Source organism: Hemiscyllium ocellatum, chromosome 10, assembly GCF_020745735.1.
Source record: "Hemiscyllium ocellatum isolate sHemOce1 chromosome 10, sHemOce1.pat.X.cur, whole genome shotgun sequence".
Taxonomy (NCBI): Eukaryota; Metazoa; Chordata; class Chondrichthyes; order Orectolobiformes; family Hemiscylliidae; genus Hemiscyllium; species Hemiscyllium ocellatum.
In genome coordinates, this window is record NC_083410.1 from 98336457 (window position 1) to 98356912 (window position 20456).

The window sequence follows — 20456 nt, forward strand, 5'->3', positions numbered from 1 at the left end:
CCCATCACCTCCTTTATCTGCAGCTTCCTCTATGCCTACCCCCAGTACTGAAGAAGGCTTACACCGGAAATGTTGACTTCTCTACCTCCTAAGGCTGCTTGGCTTGCTGCATTCTTCCTGTCTCCTGCTTGTCCACCTGGCAATGGCTATTAGCAAGTGTCACTTTCAGTGATGAAACTCTTCATGTTCAGCTCATCGTGGTTATTATATGGCCTCCATTAATTGGATGGTATAGCTTAGATCCAACCTGCGGGGGCTCTTGTTGTTCAAAGGTTAAGGAGGTCTGAGTTCACATCCCACCTGCTTTAGAGATGTATAATAAATATCTAGATCCAGTATAATGGAGGCAGAAATGGGATATAGTCAGCTAAGAGACAATTAGACACATTTACCTGTGAAAATCTGTCTGAAATACATTTATGTATGGTATTTGAAATGTGAGAGCCTTTTTTAAAATACCCTCTACAGTGGGAGTTTGTTCACATTTTTTATCTTGACAAATATTCACCTATACATTGGTTCATATTGGATCAAGCTAGTATTGCCCTACTGGGCAAGGAAATTGTGAACGTCACAAAACTTTCCTGTCATCCAGAAAATCAATTTGTAATATATAACTCAGTTAGTAAGAATGGGTTACATTGATTATTTTCTGTCCTTTTTCTAGGGACGTGAACTGATCACAGGAAGTGTCAATGCAGGGAACTACTTTGAAATTCATTTGAACCAATACAGCATGGTAGAATCCATCACTTGTTTCTCACTAAAATCTTTTCCAGTCTCCAACTATATCTGCCTTTATGGACAGCATGAGCGTCTCCTTAATAATTTGTGTTCTCGCTTTGACGAAGGCCTGATCTCAGATTTGTACAGGTAAGGTAAAAATAGGTATCGTATACATATTCTTTCTTATGGTATTTAAGGCTGATTTTTCAAATTAGATCATGTACAATTGTGATGGATGTTGTCTGGGAAAAAGAATAAAAATAGGTCATATCCAGTCATCAAAAATCAGAGATAGTGTGCTATTCTCTATGCCACCAAATCAAATTGATGCTTAGTGAGTCATAGAGTCAGACAGCATAGAAACAGAGCCTTCGGTCCAACTCATCTGTGTCAACCAGCCATCCCAATTTGACCTAGACCCATTTGCCAGCATTTGGCCCAAATCCTTCTAAACCCTTCCTATTCATATACCCTACTTTAAAAAAATTTTTCCTTTACCATGACATTCTTCTTTTAAGCAGGGTAGAATTTCATGGGATGCCAGCCCAAAACTCAGACATACTGGAGCGATCTTTGCTTATTCCTTTACTACTGTATATAGTTGTTTATATATAAAATACCTTCTCAAGATCACAGTATAGATATTCTTAATCAACTTCCTCAGGGATGTTATGACAACCTCGGGAGCAGGTGAGACTTGAATCCAGGTAGTACACTAGCATCGTGCATAAAAGCCCTCAAGACCACAATGTATATGTCATCACAATTCGAGTGTAGTTGGTATTTATACCCACTCTTTGGAACCAATTTAACCCTAACTTAGTTGATGATGGCTCAACCATTAAGATAAGACTCAGCATTTTACATCTGTATCCTGATGTCCTGCAATATGCAAATTGTCTAAACAACTCAATGAGAACATCTTTATGGAAGTAGTAGATTTGAAATATTTTTGACTGCATACAGAGATTGAAGAGAATAGAGCTTGGTTCATAGCTTCATAAAAAATACACACAGCCAAATAGTAAAAGGCCCTGTTTTCATCAGTGAGGAGTGTCTGCATTGTTTTCTGTCAGTTGGTTGTCAGCATTGACAGTTGCAGGAAATATGGAAGTGTGTTTAATTAGTAATTTAGTAGTAACTAAAATTGTGTTGTTAGATCAGGTGGGCATTTAAAATAATTCAATAATAACATGAAAGAATAGATTAACTTTTTGACAAGCTTGAATTTAATAATATTCTGATAGATTTCGGTTGTATCACCAGCCAATATGAGGAAGGCTGATTGAATTAAAAAGAAAGTTTGTGGATGACAGCAAAATTGGTGGTATAGTGGACAGTGAATAAGGTTATCTAAGACTAGAAAGGGCTGTTGATGAACTGAGGGTGAGGAGTGGCAGATGGAGTTTAATCTGGATAAATGTGAGGTATTGCATTTTGTTAATACAAACAAGGGCTGGACTTACATAATTAAAGGTAGGGCTTTGAGCAGTGCTGTAGAACAGAAAGACCTAAGGGTTCAAGTAACTAATTCTTAAAGTTTGTAGACAGTGAGGTTAAGAAGATGTTTAGCACACTTGCCTTCGTTACTCAGACCTTTGAGTGTAGGAGTTGGGACTCATGTTGAGATTGTACAGGGCATTTGTGAGGTCTCTTCTCAAGTACCATGTTCAGTTCTGGTCGCCCTGTTATAGAAGAGATATTATTAAACTGCAGAGAGTTGATAGAAGATTTACCAGGATGTTAACAGAAAATGAGGGTTTGAGTTATAAGGTTGAGAGGTGCCCTTCTAGAGGTTTATAAGATCATGAGTGGTATAGATAAAATGAATGGCAGGTGTCTTTTCCCTCGGGTGGAGAATTTCAAGTCTGGGGGACATATTTTTAAGGTGAAAGGAGGAAGATGTAAAAAAACACGAGGGCAACTTTTTTACACAGTGAGTGGTTCATGTGTAGAATGAGCTTCCAGAAGAAGTGGTGGACATTTAAAAGACATCTGCATAAGTTCATGAATGAGAATTGTTTCGAGGGATATAGGCCAAACACAAGCAGGTGGACTAGTTTAGTTTGGGTTATAGTCAGCATAGACTGGTTGGACCCAATGGTCTGTTTCCATCCTATATGACTCTATGACAATTCCATTATACATTGTGACATGTGAAATGTAGTTAGAAATACCAGATTATAATCTTAAATCAGTTTTAAATTGGATGCTGAAGCTAATATGTTATTGCAAGACATTGGGAAAACTTTGGTGGAATTATTTCCCTACTTCACTCCTTCTGTTGTTGTCCATTGGATAAACAAGGGGCTGTTTTCTTTATGTGAATGACATAAAGAGTTGGGTTATGCCATCCAGCTAAAGGAGCCACTTTGAACAATGTAAGTGCTAGGAACAAGCAGACATATTATTCCTCCCCAACCTGAACTATAGAAGCTCTACTTGTAAATTAATAGTGGTATCTGGAACCTCTTGAACTCCATTGGTTGATAATAGCAATTCCACAGTACATTTGTGCAGTCACAAACACAAATGTGGTATGAAACACTTCACATCTTAAGATGATCTGCGGCTGTGTAATTTCCTGTTACCCAGTTGTAAATCAGGTTAGATTTTATAAGTTTGCTTAATAATTTTATCATATATTTTGAAGAATTGTCATTCATACAAATGTGGCACTTTTATTTTTAAGGACTAAGTCTTTTGAAAAAATTTGTGTGATTCATAACTGTGTTGCTTTTACCTCAGAAGCAACAGATATATTTCAACACAGCTGCAAACCTCACTTAGATCCATTTAATTTCACATTAAATGCAGCTCTATCCACATGCCCTTGCACTTTGCCGCTGCACAATGTGTGCATGAAGAAGTATTTGAGCCATGAAAAGCATTTGTTCAAATGAGAATGTTGTTAATATTTCAAATAAAACACATAAGGAATGATTGGCCATATCATAAAATATTTGTGGACTTGCTGTATTTTGTTTATTAAATACTTTGTGCAGATCCAACATAGACATCAGTATATAGATATGTCTTGAGTCATTCTAGGATACATTTAAAAAATAAATTATACTGAGAAATTGAAGGTAGTGAAGTGCATCAAAGACGATGCAATTCAAGTAAATGGAATGTCATGCTGGTCTATTTTCCTCAGCACCAACAATCCATTATTACTTATTGATGAAACCCCTTTGGTGAAGATGCTGTTAGTATTAGTGTGTTATTGTTGTCTTGAACCAATAAAGACAAATGCTAGAAATACTGGAAAATACCTCAAAATAAAGATCAAAAATGCTGGAAATACATACCGACTCAGTTGGAATCCAAAGAGGAAATAATTATTAATCTTTTAAGTATTGACCACCACGATTAAGAATCTGTATATGAAATATTCATTTATCTCTTCTCTATTCAAAGGTAATGGAGTTGCTATATATATCCAGCATTTTTGTCCTGTTATGGATTTTAATTCAGAGTTCAGCATATTGATTGACCTGGTGGACTGTTATGGTGTTTATGCACAGAGCTAAGCAGAATGTCATTTAGCATAAGCTTCATGTGCTCTCTTGTGTTAATGGACATCTGATAGGAACTGAAGGAAACTAAGATTAAGGATTGTATATAAGATTTCCATTATTCTAAGAATTTCAGTGAGGAAAACAAAGCTGAATACACTTATACACAAGGATAGGAAACTTGTATGTTTTCTGAGTGCATTGCGCATTTGGTATATTTAAGTCCTTAGTGGTTCTAATGAAGGTTTCTAGCATGGTGTCCTCTTCTATTCTGAGATTTCAGAATAAATTGGTTTTCCCCAAAATCTACACAATGAGAACACTTTGAAAACATGTTTAATTAAACACAGGTTGAGAAAATGACATAAAAGTTATATTTATACTGATACCTACAGATGTAGATATCTTATTTGCCTTAATACTTCTTAGATTTTTAGCTTAACATCAAATTGTTTGCTTTATTATGATTGTTGCATTACTATAGACACTGAGTCCAGACAGATCACACGTTCTAATCATGGAATTTCTTTATTCTCATTCTGGAACCATACGTACTAAGATTATTTGATTTTATTTAGAAAATCACCCATGAATAGTAAATGAAAGCAAGCATAAGATTATTGAAATCAATTATACAATGTAATGGATTGACGGCCTGCTCACATTTGGTATAGAGTATCACTGATCTTTATTGAAAACAGGATATGTACCTTGTCATGAGGAGGTCAAATATCAGTCCAAAAGAAGGATTAGCATTTTTGCTAAGTGACATCAAAAGTAAGTTTGGTGTGTATTGACACTCATTGACTGTACATTTTTTGAAGTAAATTGATTTTCCTGAAATCAGCCAAATAGGGCAGAAAAAACTAAAACAAGTGATGGCGTGCCCAACATTCGGCTCTTCACCACCTATGAAAGAGGATCTTGATCCTGACCGCTGACAGGCTGTGTTGAAGCCCCTGGAATAATGCTGGAGGCTGCCCTTGACATTGTACTGGGGCCCTATGACTTGAAGACTGTCTATCTTGACTGAGTTAAAAATCACACATTCATGTAGAACTCTGAGCTCAAAAACTGCATGAATTTATGTAAAACTCCGTTATCTCACTTTTTAGCTTAGAATCAATCTAAACATCATGGCATAGACAGAGAACACGGGGGCTAACACCTTCAACATATTAGGTCAAAATAATGACTACAGATGTTGGAAACCAGATTCTGGATTACTGCTGCTGGAAGAACATCAGGATGAAGGGCTTTTGCCCGAAACGTCGATTTTACTGCTCCTCGGATACTGCCTGAACTGCTGTGCTTTTCCAGCACCACTAATCCCGAACCTTCAACATATTGTCTAGCTATCACCATTGTTAACAGCTAACCCGAGAATGCAACTTTTTTAAAAAAGGTTTTGTGATTTACACATGAAAGAAGTGAAACTATCACTGTATTCTAACAGATAAAAGGCTTAACAGATAATCAATTTTTCAATGTATAATTTCAGTTACATCACACTGTAAATTTTTGCTATAAATTCTCTGTTAGGCTTGAGCCCTCCACTATACCTGATGAAGGAGCGTCGCTCCGAAAACTAGTGTGCTTTCAATTAAACCTGTTGGACTATAACCTGGTGTTGTGTGATTTTTAACTTTGTACACCACAGTCCAACACCAGCATCTCCAAATCATATCTTGACTGAGGACTGCTGTTAACCATGATAAGCTTCCTGACTTTGTGTCTGAACTAAATGGCAAGGTATTGGTAGCTCTGGCTGAAGATTGAGAGCAGAGGTGGCAAAACACATAAAAGCAAGGCAAGTCAGGGATGCTGTGAGCACCCAGGCGTGTTAAAGGTGAATGAGTGCTAAGAGAGCAAACGAATTGTCCTGAGATCCAATCCATGAGCAGGGTGCCTGTCCCTGCATGCAAAGTGACCTTGCAGAAGCATTTCAATGCTCCTTGCCAGTGTACCCCAATTTACAGTTTTAACATGGATTGTGACCTGAAAGGTGGGGGTCGGTGGAATGAGTGCAGGATGGAGTGCACCCTGAAATGTTGTTACCAAATGTCCAAGTTGGAGGGTCAGAGGAGCAAGTTGCAAGCTGGAGACGTCAGATACCTATTCTCACTTTCTGACATCTAGTTTTCTCATGCAGGTGATAGGATAGGAGGTTGCATATTCATGAAGTGCGATATGCAGTTAACGAGGCTGATAACAAGCACTAATCCATGTTAATAGGCATCTCATTCCTGACTTGCAAGAATTTTGTTTCAACAACAGGAAGCCTGTTGGGAAATGCAGCTAATTGCTCCTGATGTCAAGACATCATGATGATAACATCAAATTTAAGAAAAATACAAAGGTTAGTGATAAGTCAGAGAATTGGGAAAGTTTTAAAGGCCAACAGACAACAACGAAAAAGTAATAAAAAGGGAGAGAATAAACCTTGAGAGTAAAATTGCAAATAACATCAGGATTGGCAGCAAGACCTTATTTAAACATACATAAAGGAAGAAAGAATCCAAAATAAACATAGGCACCTTTGAAAATGAGGCTGGGGAAATAATAATGGGGAGCGAGGAAATGACAGAGGAGTTGAATAAGTACTTTGCATCAATCTTCATGGTAGAAGAAACTAATAGCATTCCAAAATTACTAAATATTCAAGAAACAAATGAAAGAGAGGAAATAAATACAGTTACTGTCATTAGAGAAAGAAATGCTAGAGACACTAATGAGGCTAAAAACTGATGCATTCCCTGGACCTGATGGAATGCATCCTAGGATATTAAAGGAAGTAGCTATAGAGATTGTGGATGCACTGGTAGTAATTTTCCAGGAATCCCTAGATTCTGGAATTGTATCTCAGTATTGTAAAATTGACAATGTAACACCTTTATGTAAAATGGCAAAGGAAATTGTAATGTTAAGCCAGTTAGCTTAATATCTATTATTGGGAAAATATTAAGAGTCTGTTGTAAAAGATGTAATACCAGAACATTTACAAATACATAACATGATTAAGCAGAGTCAGTTTGGCTTTTTGAAGGGTGCTCATGCCTGACATATTTACTAAAATTCTTCGCTAAGGTAATGAACAGGACTGTTAGAGTGAAAGTATGGATATATTTTCAGAAGGTGGTTGATAAGATACTGCACATTGGACGACTCAATAGAATAAGAACTCATGATGTTGGAGATAGATTATCAGCATGGGATAGAGGATTAGCTGATCCTTAGGAGGCAGTGATGGGAAAAAAGAGGCATTTTTGAGATGGTAACCTGTAACTAATGGTGTGCCATAAGGATCAGTGCTGGAACTACAGTTATTTACAGTACACAATTATGACTTGGATGAAGAAAGTTAATTTAGCCCAAGTTTGCAGATGACACAAATATAAGTGGGAAGACAATTGGTGAGGTAACATCAAAAGTCTGCAGAGGGGCATAAACAGGTTAAGTGAATGGGCAAAAACTTGGCAGGTGGAATATAATTTGGAAAAATGTGATGTTATACATTTTGGCAGGAAGAATACAAGAGCTGAATATTATTTAAATGGAGAAACACTGCAGAAAGCTATAGAACAGAGGATGTGGGAGTCCTCATCCATAAATAACAAAAAGCCAGCATCCAATTTAAGTGAGTAATAGGGAAGGCAAAGGGAATGAAGTATAAAAGTATGGAGGTTTGCTAAAAGTATACAGGGCACCAGATGGACCACAGCTGGAATAGTTTGAACAGTTTTGGGCCCCTGATCTAAGAAAAGATAAACTGGTATTGGAGACAGTCCAGAGAAGGTTCACAAAACTGATATCAGATGTTGAGGGATTAGTTTATGAGGAGGGGTTGAGTTTGTTGGGCCTGTACTTGTTGGAATTTAGAAGAATAAGAGACAACCTTATTGAAACATACAACATTCTTAGGGGATTTGACAAGGTAATATGGAAAGGTTGTTTCCTTGTGGGAGAGGCTAGGACCAAAGGCCATAATTTCAAAGTAAAGGGTTGTTCATTAAAGATAGAAAAGGAGTGGAATTTGTTCTGTCAAAGGGTAGTGAATCTGTGGATTTCTTTTATACAGAGAGCTGTCAAACCTGGATCAGTAACTATATTCAATACTGAGAGAGAAAGAATTTTTTAACCAGTAAGGGAATCAAGGATTATGGGGAAAAGACAGAAAAATGGAGTCAATTATTATGAGATCAGCCATGATATCATTGAATGGTGGAGCAGACTCTCCGACATCATGCAGTCTTTGACTTCTCATGGAATTGTCCCAGATTTTCTGCCACAGCCTATGTCATTCTGGGTTTTTGCCACACTGGCAAATTTGTTGGACCATGGGAAGTGGGAACTTCTAAATGGTATCAGAAGCATTTGTTCCTGTGTGAGGTTGAAGCATTTAATTTTTAATGCCTCCCACCCAGCTGTGAGAAACAAACTAAATATTTTTACTGAAGTGTACAACAAAAGCACAATCTGAGTTATTCCAGACATTAAAAAAAAAGTGCTTCACTAAAATAAATGTGAGTGCAGAATGGGCATATGTACACCGTAAACTCAATGCCTAAACAATGACTTTACATAAACCAAAACTGGAACTGGAACCATACTGCAGGTGCCAGACCATGGTGTTTGCTGGGCCAGAGAATGTCAGATTAGGGAGATACTCCTATGAGAACAATGGAGATGTAGTATCAGTTACAGAAGCCATGCCTATTAATTTGACATGCATGAAAAAGAATGTGTATTCTTGGAGAAAATAGGAATATGATATATTTCACCAGTGTGAGATTTTCACCCAGTGCAGAACTTTGCATACCAGGTACATATCTGTCCCTCTGGGATATGTTCAGAAATTGAATATGAGTTGCCAGCGTGCAAAACATAGCTGTGTAGTGATAATTAGACTGAAACACATTAAAGTCCATTGGATAAGACTATCCCTGGTTGGCAGTTCATGGCACAGAAACATGCAGCATTTCATGAGGCACACCTTTGTACAGTGTTGTAAAACATAAACAATAAGGTGGACCTTGCCAAATGAATACACAATGCCACTGGTACTGTAACAGCTTAATATCATTATGCTGCGCAATTCATATTGTCATGCCAAGTGGTAGACAAAACTCCTCTGTGGTATATATGCCTGTCGACATTGCAGAATATGAAAAAGTAGCCTCTATTATTTTAGTTTTAAAAACAGGCACTGAGAAAAAGGCTTAATTTTGTCATATTTGTAGTCATGACAGATAGCAGGAAACCATGTGATATTGAAATAACATTTACTAATCAAAAATAACATTCCACCAAACACATATATCTGGTCCTATTTAATAACACTGAAGACCACATACCTCACAATGTAAACGCGATCCATTAATTCTTATTACTTTCTGTGATCAATTTAGTGTTAGTTGCTGGGGAGTTTATTTGCCAATGCAATATTGACTTGGTTATATCATAAGAAGGAATGAACAAAGACCCAAAAGAAAAATTTAAACTTATATTTTGTCTTTCATGTCCCAAGGACTTCATACCAAATAACATATATTTCAAGTGATACATAGCCAAACATGGCAGTTAATTTTCACACACTAAGGTACGTTCAGCTAGAATGTAGGAAGAAAATCAAATTAATCTTTTGTAATACTTGTTCAGGCAAATGCGGTTTAGATGGCTTTTCTGTGTCCAGTTTTGGTCACACTGATAAAGGAAGGATATTATTAAATTCGTGAGGGTTCAGAAAAGGATAACCAGAATGTTGCTGGGACTGGAGGGTTTGAGTTATAAAGACAGGTTGGATAGGCTGGGAGTTTTTTCATTAGAGTGTAGGAGGTTGAGGGGTGACCTTACAGAGGTTTATAAAATCATGAGGGGCATAGATAAGGTGAAAAGAAAACACCAGAGGACATGGCAAATGGAGGTAAAGGTACAACTTTTTAAAAAATTGACAGGTACATGAATATGAAATGTTTAGAGGGATATGGGCCAAACACTGGTGAGTGGGACTAGTTTAGTTTGGGATATTTAATCGGTATGGACACATTGGACTGAAGGGTCTGTTACGTGGTGTATGACTCTCTAACTGTATGTTAGCTTGGATTGGAAACAAACTGTGTGTGGATTCTTTGCAATAACTGCCAAAATTGATAATAAGCTGATGCCAATAGATGTCTAGGGAACCAAGACTGCAGTGGATGCTGAACTATCTTGGACATTTGGCACTGGCAACAGGTACAAACAGACTCAAATAATTCAGAAAGTATAATTGGCAAAGCAGTGTATCTGCAACAAACTTAATGGCATGAGGAAAGTATTTGTTTGGCTATTAAGATTTGGACCTGTCAAATAATTCAAAATCAAGCTCTGTTGATAAAGTGGGTCAGAACTGCACAGTTGACTTTCCTTGCAAGAAAACAACTGAATATTTGTATTCAGTAGTTGAAAAAGGAATACCAGAAATACTGGTATATTAATTCCTCATGTAGATCATAGCCCATGTTGTTCATTATATGGTACAGTTAAAGAAAAGTTACAGCTACCTGTTAAAAATTGTTTGATGTTGTACAGATATACTGCATTTTTATTGCCTGACATTTGGAATAGAACACAGTTTTCATTCTATCAAGACTAATTTTAAGCCTGTTAATTGAGGTTTGTGACAACATTTTAATTGTTATCCTCAAGGTTAGGAGTATATCTTGGGGGATAACCCACATACACACCAATCCAGTTTATACTAGGTAGGAGTCTGGTCTAAGAATAGAAACAATTTTGTTGTTTGCAACATATGGAGTAATATGAAAGTATTCTAATAAATGAGTACATTAGTTGTCATCATATTGCTTTGGTGTGGAGGTGCCAGTGTTGGACTGGGGTGGACAAAGTTAAAAATCACACAACACCAGATTGTCATCCAACAAGCTTGTACTTTCAAGTAAACCTGTTGGACTATAAACTGCTGTTGTGTGATTTTTAATTTAATCATATTATTTACAATGTTATCTGTTTAATCTTTAAGGAACAAATCATGATGAAAGGCTGTGGTTGTTCGCCATTAAGGATTGGTGTTGTTGATAGGTTAGAAATTTTTACTTTCAGTAAAACTTTTTAACTTTGTTGTGTAAAGCTTCACAAATGATTCAACAGATGCATCAATAATTGTCTGAGCCATGGGAATAAATACAAACACAATTCAAACCTTAGTCTAAGCTGTAAAATTATTTTAAGTGGCAATAATGTTATCGCATTTTGCTACAGTGTCCTTCAGTTTTGGAGGGAAAAAATAGCCAAGTTCTCATTTGTTAGCAGCAGCCATCCAACCTTCGTAAGTGCCTGTGTATTCCTGGTGCATGTGAGTACGATCATGTTTGACTTTGAAGCTTCCTTGGGTGAACAGTCTGCTAATGCTGTCAAACTTATGGTATCAGCTACCTTTAAATGAAAGAGAGAGAAATTGATGAGAGAAACAAAGAACATAAGTTTGTTTTGCATGTGCTTTTTCGGTTGAACTGTGGAAGTTCTGGAATGCTTTAAAGCTGTCCTACAAGCATGTTGCTATGGTCACAGGTAGCATTTGTTGATCAGAGTGCACTTCTGTTCGATTTATTTTGTGAGCAGAAAATTTGTATTTTTTATGGATCACAACACATCTGGATTTTAATTCATATCAATTTTACATTCAATTTTATTAATTGTAAGTTATTTTTCTAATAATTATAATTGCTTTCTCTCTCTTTCTCATACATGTATCATGTGTGACATCCCAGTAGCAGCAGATTTGGGCACTATCCTGAATTAGATAAACTATAATTTGGTTTCATGTTTGATTTGATAACCCTATGAGTTCTAATTTGAATTGATCTTAATGTTGTTAGAATAATTGTATGCTCAATATTAACAGTACTGTTGAATTTAAAAATACCAAGATCATAGAAAACAGTGTTTTAAAAATGCATTCTAACAGTCTTTAAAATCATATTTGTTTCAAATAATTTAATCCCATTTCAAAACTAATTCCCAATCTCCATCATAAAACAGTTACTGCTGTGTTATTGACTGTTAGTGTATCGTTCAGTTTGCTGCTTACTGTAAGCTGGAGGTAGTGCAGCTAGACAAATCCTGTCAACAAACTGTGAAAGAGAAATGTAACGGTGAGTGTACTACTTCAAGGAAATGCATAGCACTTGTACGTTTTCTTTATATTACAGTTATGTAGATAGTAACATGGAGGAGGTCTTCTCATACTGTGGTAACATCCCTTTCTCTGGGTTCTGTGCTAGGATTTGTTGGCCTTTGAAGGTGCATTCATATGTGGGCAAGCAGGTTGTCTGCCATCCTGTAAAAATTTTAAGTCCTTCCAATGTACTCAATGGTGGTGGTCACAGCAGGAGAATTTCCTGGACAAGCATCCTACAGGAGACAATGACAAACCACAACAGTACTTTACTTGTAAGCATGTACCAATCTAAAGGATGTCCATGGCCCAACATTCAGGAATGAGAGTGGGAAAAAAACAGGGGTAGTAATATTAGAACATGTTATTTGTTTACATAGCTACATACATATTGGTCAGGACATTATAATGTGTAATTGGACGTTATTTATCATCCTTACAATAGTAATTAATTTTTCACATTGCTTTTTACTTAAGTTTAAATTGTTCGGTATCTCCTTTAATTGTGTTATGCAGTCTATGTAGAATACTGCATTGTACTACTTCAAATTTAGGAGGTAATTAGTTTTCTGCTAAGTCAACAAATTAACGTGATAGGACTTAATTGACATTTAATGTACTTTCTTCTTTCAGAAAGCCATTACTTTACAAGTTAAAGTATGACAATATGCAATCCCAAGCTCCCTTTTCTTATTTATACTGTATGGTAGAATCTAGTATCCTGCTGTTCTGATAAACTGTAAGGGGTTAAAATAATATTTTTTTAACTTCTTGAGTTCTAGGTTGCTATTCTATTATTTTTGCAGATCTGCAGTTTACTGAACCAGATTGTAATTCAAAAAGAAGAATGCAATTTTGTGGAAAATCTGTAAATGCTAACTAAGTTATGAGGACTTTTGCAGTGCAGCAAAAGACATGTAATATTCTCTGTTTGTTAGTTGAAATGTAGTTTATAAGTTCAGAACTGGAAATGGTTTATCAAATTATTGAAAGGATATCTCCTAGCAACCACTTTGAAAAGGACAGCAAAAGGTTGTTCTCGAGCTCCCGATAGAATTTATCTGTAATCTCTAATAAACCAAAATTCTTGATGAATTTTGGAGAGGATGTTGTTAACTTGGCACATTCTCTGTCATTCTGTTTGAATTTTACTTAATTTGAGAATGTAGAATATGATATTAGAACAGATAAAGGCTATCCTTTCAGTTGGGTCACATGTTTAGTCTACCTAAGGACATCAATAAAAAATGTTATATTCTGTAAAGGCTCTTTTTAACTGTGGTTCCTTTACCCGCACTTACACTTTCTCCCCACTCATCGTACTCCTTACATGCAATCTTATTGGCTCTGTTTTTCTGAAAGGCAAGCTCTTCTCTTCACGCTGTTGACCTATTAGTATTCAGTTTTCTCTCCATATTGGATGATAGATCCTCAACTTGGGTTTTCACTTAATTCAAATAATCACTTTGGTGTGTCATGATGTCAATTAAAAAACTGATATACACTGTGATTTCACAAGAGCTCATGTTTAAAAGTATAAATAACTTAAGGTGTTAAAATATGATTAGGTAAGACATCAATAACCAGAGGGCATAGATTTAATATGAGTTAGAAGGCTAAGAGGGTAGTTGAAGATAACTCCTTTTCACCCAGAGGGTGATGGAAGTCTGGAACTCACTGTGTGAAAGGGTGATTGAATCAGAAAAATGGAACATCTAAGCAGTATTTAGATATTCACTACATTGTCATCATCTCCACGGTTATGGGCCAAGAGATGAAAAATGTGATTACTGTGGTCAGTTCTTCAACTGGTATGGATCTGGTGGCTTCCTTCAATTCTATAACTGTCTATACTGTGCTGTTTACAAATCAAAGGTGACTTTCTACTTTTCAAGGAATTAATGCAACATACCTTTAAGCTATTTCAGCAAATAGAGAAAAATAATACGCTAGCAATGTATTTGCCCCAATTTTTGGGCATGACATCACAATATTTGTGGAATGTTTTGCTCATTTGATGAGTTTGGGAAATGGGAAATTTGTTCTCATTTGAATGTTGAGCTAATTAGTGTATTGACGGTGTTGTTCTCTGCTTCCCAATGCTGCTGGAGAACTTTGTACTTAGCAAGAGGTCCCAGCAACATTTTCTTGCTGATCAAATATCCATGAAGTGAACTATTTCTCAGAAGCAGGCTATCTCTTAATGGGAAGTTGGATAAATATTGATTCAATAGAACTTCTTGGAAACTGGATATCAGGGCAGACTGATGACTCTGTAGTGAGATGTGATGCTAAAGGCACTAGGGATTTAGCTGGGCATCAGGAGAGATGCCTTTGTCATTTGGTGGGAAGAGATAATGCAAAGATCACTCTCAGAAGGTTGTGGAAGTGGATAGCCAGGAACGACAACTCCAAAGGACATGGATGCAATGCCACAAGAGATCTAATAACCATGGCAGCATCTCCTGAATGAGAGAGGAAACTCTTCTCTGGAGGACTACCAGTTGTGATTGAGTTCATTCCGTCCAAATTCATGAAAAATTGGGGATGATAGCATCCTCCTGTCTTATATCATTTCTCAACTCCCAGAACACTCTCATCCTACTCTGTCTGGCATGATGAGAATACTGTAGATGGTATGACCATGGATCTTCTCGTTCCTATGCAACCCACTTTCTTTCCATCAACCTTTCCCTTCAGTTCTTTCTTTCAATCATCATAAACACTGCTTTTTTAGCTGCAGGACTCCTCCAAGGAGAAAGGTGAAGAATAGTCCAGCCTGTGATGAAGAAGCCCCATCATTTGATGTGACACTTGCAACCAGCAGCACAGACAATGATATTGCATTTACCTTTGAGGTTCAAATACAGTTGGGGTCAGCATACGATAAATTTCAAGGCATTAGTGTGTACAACCAGCCGAAATGAAAGGATAGCCCATTTGCCAACTCACTGGAGAACAAGGTACTGCTGCAGGGAACTCATATGAGGACCTAAACAGTCAGCACTCTCCTCTTCCTTGGATGGGTGCAGCTCCAACAACATTCAGGAAGCCTGACACCATCCAGGCCAAATCCATCTGCTTGATTGGTACCACATCACAAGCATTCCTGGGTGGCACAGTGGCTAGCACTGCTGCCTCACAGCGCCAGAGACCCGGGTTCAGTTCCCGACTCAGGTGACTGACTGTGTGGAGTTTGCACATTCTCCCCGTGTCTACGTGGGTTTCCTCCGGGTGCTCCGGTTTCCTCCCACAGTCCAAAGATGTGCATGTCAGGTGAATTGGCCAAGCTAAATTGCCCGTAGTGTTGGGTAAAGGGGTAAATGTAGGGGAATGGGTGGGTTGCGCTTCAGCAGGTCGGTGTGGACTTGTTGGGCCCAAGGGCCGGTTTCCACACTGTAAGTAATCTAATCTAATCTAATCATTCAGTCACTCCATCAGCAATTCTCAGCAGCAGCAGTGTATACTATCTACAAGAATGCACTGCAGAAGTTCACCAAAGATCTTGAGAGTGTATCTTCTAAACCCATGACAATTCCATCCAGAAGAACAAGGGCAGCAGATATATGGGAACCCCAATACCTGCAAGTTCCCTTCCAAACCACTCTCCTGACTTGGAAATGTATTGCTTTTCCTTCACTGTTACTGGGCGTCTGTCATTGAACTCCCTTCCTAACTGCATTATGTGTCTATCCTCAGCACATGGACTGCAGCTCACCTCCACCTTCTCGAGGGAAACGAGGGATGGGCAATAAATGCTAGATCAGTCAGCAATGCTACATCGCATGAGTGAACTGATAAAAAAGACCTATCCTGCCTTTGGCTGGCATCTCAGATAATGAGAATTAAGGTGGCTGCATGTCAGGAATGCAACTGTGAACATTCTGCCACAAAATTAGCCACCTGCCTCCACTACTTTCCTGCCAAATGATCACGATAAGAATTAGTCTTTAATAGGATTAAAGCAAGAAGAGAAACAAAATCCACAAAACATAGAAACCGAACATCAGAACAAAAGTGAAAATTCTGATGATTGTATTCAGACTTGAGAGCAGACTCCAGAGTCAAGAGTGGCTATAGGTAAGTCAATAGCTTTTAGATGAAAGTCATCAAAAGACAATAGGGCCTTGTTTGTTTGAACTCATGCAAAAGGAGTCAACAAGACATTGGGCTGAATTTCCCCACTCCTGATCTGCAGCATCACTAAATGCAACCAAGACATCAGGCCAAATGTCTGCTGTATCTCACTTTGTTTTGTGGCATGGCTTATGCATGTCTTCAACCATGTCATTACTGGTTAGCCCTTGTTGCCCAGTAGCTTGACACAAATCCAGCTGGCACAGTGGAATGGAGGCATCAAGATTGCTGTCAGGATACTTGGCATTGGTTTGCATGATTTACTGCCTAGGGTCACACAATAGCCAGATATTGAGGGAGAGAAAACACTCAGTTCCAGTATGCGGCAGATTTGATGCATGACCCTTGCGAAAATTTGTGTGTGGAATCAAAGGCACCTTGCACTTTGGGAAACTTGCAGTTTGACCAATGCTACCTGTATGTATCATGGGAAGAGGTTATACAATTCTGCAAGTATCTCCAATTCCTACTTGGTGGACAAGGTATAAAAATCACACAACACCAACTTATAGATCAATGGGTATATTTGAAAACACTAGCTTTTAGAGTGCTGCTCCTTCATCAGGTGCTAACAAGAGAGGAAGACCCTAGACACAGAATTTACAAGGAAAAGATCAAAGGCTCATACAATTCATGCAAACCAATTGAACATACCTAAGATGGCTGTTACATCTTTAATCATTTGGAATGGAGGTGGAGATTTTGATTGATTAATATGCAAATCCCAGAATTTCTGTCAAGTCACTGCCCTGAGATAAGTTAAGGTGTTATCAGTATAAAGGAGGTTACATCTCCGGTCAAAGAATGTATTTTATGTGTGACGTCTTGTTTGGAGTTTGTCTGTGTCCTAATCTGGAGTCAGACTGGTGTTATTTCCAAAGTAGGAGTTTATAAAATTTGAAAGAGTGCGTGCGAGTGTGAGGGAGTTTGTGCATCTGAGAGAGAGTGTGTGTCTGGGGTGTGTGTGTGTGTGTGTGTGTTTTTAAGAGAGAATGTGTGCAAGTGTGAGGGACTACAGGTATATGCATCTGAGAGAGTGTGCATGTGAGTGTGTATGTATGAGAGAAGGTTTGTATATATGAGAGAAGGTATGTATGAGAGAATATGTGTGTGAGAGTGTACAGTGCTGTTGAGTCACTGTAGGGCAACATGAACCCAAAGTCCCTGTTGAGGTCATCTTCATGGGTACCAAACGTGGCATCAGCCTCTGCTCAGCAATTCTGCATTGTTGTGTAACCTGAAGTCCTGTCTGGTGATTGTCCGTGGTGTCCATTTATCCATTGTCTTGGCATCTGCATCGTTTCACCAATAAACCATGCCTCAGGGCATCCTTGCCTGCAACGTATGCGATATACAACATTGGCCAAGTCATATGAGTAACTGCCATGCATGTGGTGGGTCATGTCCCCATGTGTAATGGTAGAATCCATGTCAATGCTCTGACATATTTTGCAGAGACTGTCCTGACATGGTTGTGTGGTGTTTTGGTCGATGTTGTCCTGAAGGCTGGATATTTGCTGCGAACAACGGTCTATTTAAGGTTTGGCGGTTATTTAAAGACAAGTAGTGGATGTGTAGGAAGGATCTTGGTGAGGTATTCATCATCATTGATAATGTGTTGCAGGCTGAGAAGAACATAACATAGTTTCTCTGCTCCCGGGAAGTGCTCATGAAGGGTACTCTATTGGTTTCATCCTGCATCTGTCTTCTAAGGAGGTCATTACAGTTTTTTGCTATGGCACATCAGAAGTGGTGGTCGTTGAATTGAACATCGTACCCGTTCTTATGAAGGCCTCTTTAACACCTTCAAGTTTCTAACGCATCCTTCCTCATCTGAACAGATCCTATGTATATGTAGGGCTTGTCCATAGGGGTTGGCTTTTCTAATATGTTTAGGGTGGAAGCTCAAGAAATGCAGCATTGTAAGGGTATCTGTAAGTTGTGATAGAATGAGGTATTGAGTTGTCTGTCCTTGATGGAGGTGCGTGTGTCCAAGAATGAGACTGATTCCAAAGACTAGCCCATGGTAAGTCTGAAGGTGAGATTTTGTGAAATCTGTGGGGTGAATTTGCATATACAGATACATTCTATTTCATTCAAAAAGCACACAATTTGTAGACAGTCAATCAATGTGGCATTTTATAGACTCCTATTTTGGAAATGAAACCAGTCTGACTCCAGGTTAAGACACAGACAGACTCCAAACAAGATCTCACACCTAAAATACATTGTCTGACCAGAAGTGTCACCTCCTATATGTAAATGACACTTATGTTATCTCGGGGCAGTGACTTGAAAGAAATTCTGGTATTTGCATATTAATCAATCAAAGCCTGTACCTCCATTTTTACTGATCAAAGATTTAAGAGCCATCTTAGGTGTGTTCAATTCCTTCAAATTAGTTGTATGTCTCTTTGATCTTTTCCTTATAAATTCGGGATCTAAGATCTTCCTCTGTCACTAGCACCTGATGAAGGAGCTGTGCTTCGAAAACCAATGTTTTCAAATAAACCCATTGGATTATAACCCTATGTCTTATGATTTTTGACCTTTTCCAACCCAGTCAATTCCAGTACCTCCACATTTCAATGGAGTCAAACTCGTAAAGTTTCATCACCACAGTCACTTTCACAGGCACGGGAGATTTAGTTCTTGTCTTGTTAATGTGGTCATATTTGTGACTGCAGCAGGTGTCAGATTTTCGTGATGTTACAAGCATAGAAACAAAGAAAGCAGGAAGAAGGGTAGGTCATTTGGCCCATTTAGCCTACTTCATTATTAGGTATGATGGCAGCTGATCCTTTATCTCAATGACATAGTTGTGCTCTCTCTCAAAACCACTAGTCACCTTTAATGCGTCTTTCTCCTCAATGTACTAAATGATTTAGTCCCACAGCCTTATGTGGTGGATAATTCTGCAGCTTCACCTGTCAATTAAACTGAACAGTCCGGAGGAGTGAAAATACTCGATTTTTTTCACTCCTGAGATTAATCATAAAAGTATTTGAATTTTTTTTAGGTATGTGTTGTTTCAATTCAGTATTTAGTTGACCTATAATATAGTTTTTTTTGTATAAATAAGTTAGATAGATCTCTTGAGTTAATCAAAGTAAGGAGTTAGTTTTATTAATTACTCACTGAAGTAAAGTATAAAGCTTATTAAAAAGATAAGATATACAAGCAGAATACCAAGTTATAGGGAGGGAGAGTTTAGGTTGGAACAAAGCTAAAGTCTGTAAGTAAAAGAATTATACATTCCCAAGATTCCTTTGGAGCTCTAGTGGTGTTATGGACAATGTTAGGTTGTTGTCTTCTGGATGCAGTCTCTTTTAAACTGTATACTATTATAGAATGGGTAATATAGTTTTATTCTTAAACTCTCTAACTCATGATTATTCCAACTTGTGAAAAGGACAGAGTCCAACTTTGAAAAGAACTATTGAGGGAGAGCTGATGTTACTCTTCCCTCCTCCAGGCCTTCTTCATGTTACTACACTCTGTAATAAACAGACAAAGTTAATCATAGCTTTTCATAAGGAGGATCCTTTGGTCATGTGATTGGCACACAACTGGGGCCATATTAAAAAAGGAGTTTCATTCTCTTGTTGTCATGATACGATGCCCCTGAAATTGTTCAGGAGTCGTCAGTAATCTTATGCACTGTCAGTTCTGATTATTCCCTTTTGTCTCTGGTAGTTTCTGCAGATGAGATGCTTGCTGCTTATTTCCTTAGGGTTTTGTCCAAAGAATGACAAATATTACATTCATAGGGAAACTGTCCATACAGTTTTCCTGTTAATCCACATAAGAGGTTTTTAGAAACTTTGACATTTTAAAACAGTATCCTTGCTCGTTTAAAGGTTTTTTTTATATGGAAGTCCCAGAATTAAATAAATTGA

The 20456-nt window shown here is 37.8% G+C and overlaps 1 protein-coding gene across 1 annotated transcript in view; it reads left to right on the plus strand.

Annotated features, from left to right (window-relative positions):
• cfap61 (cilia and flagella associated protein 61) overlaps positions 1 to 20456 on the plus strand; it is a 236030-nt gene that overhangs the window by 195176 nt on the left and 20398 nt on the right. Inside the window, exon 24 of the mRNA XM_060831159.1 lies at positions 668 to 873. Coding sequence (XP_060687142.1) covers positions 668 to 873 — 206 coding nt within the window. The remainder of the gene's footprint in view (positions 1 to 667; positions 874 to 20456) is intronic.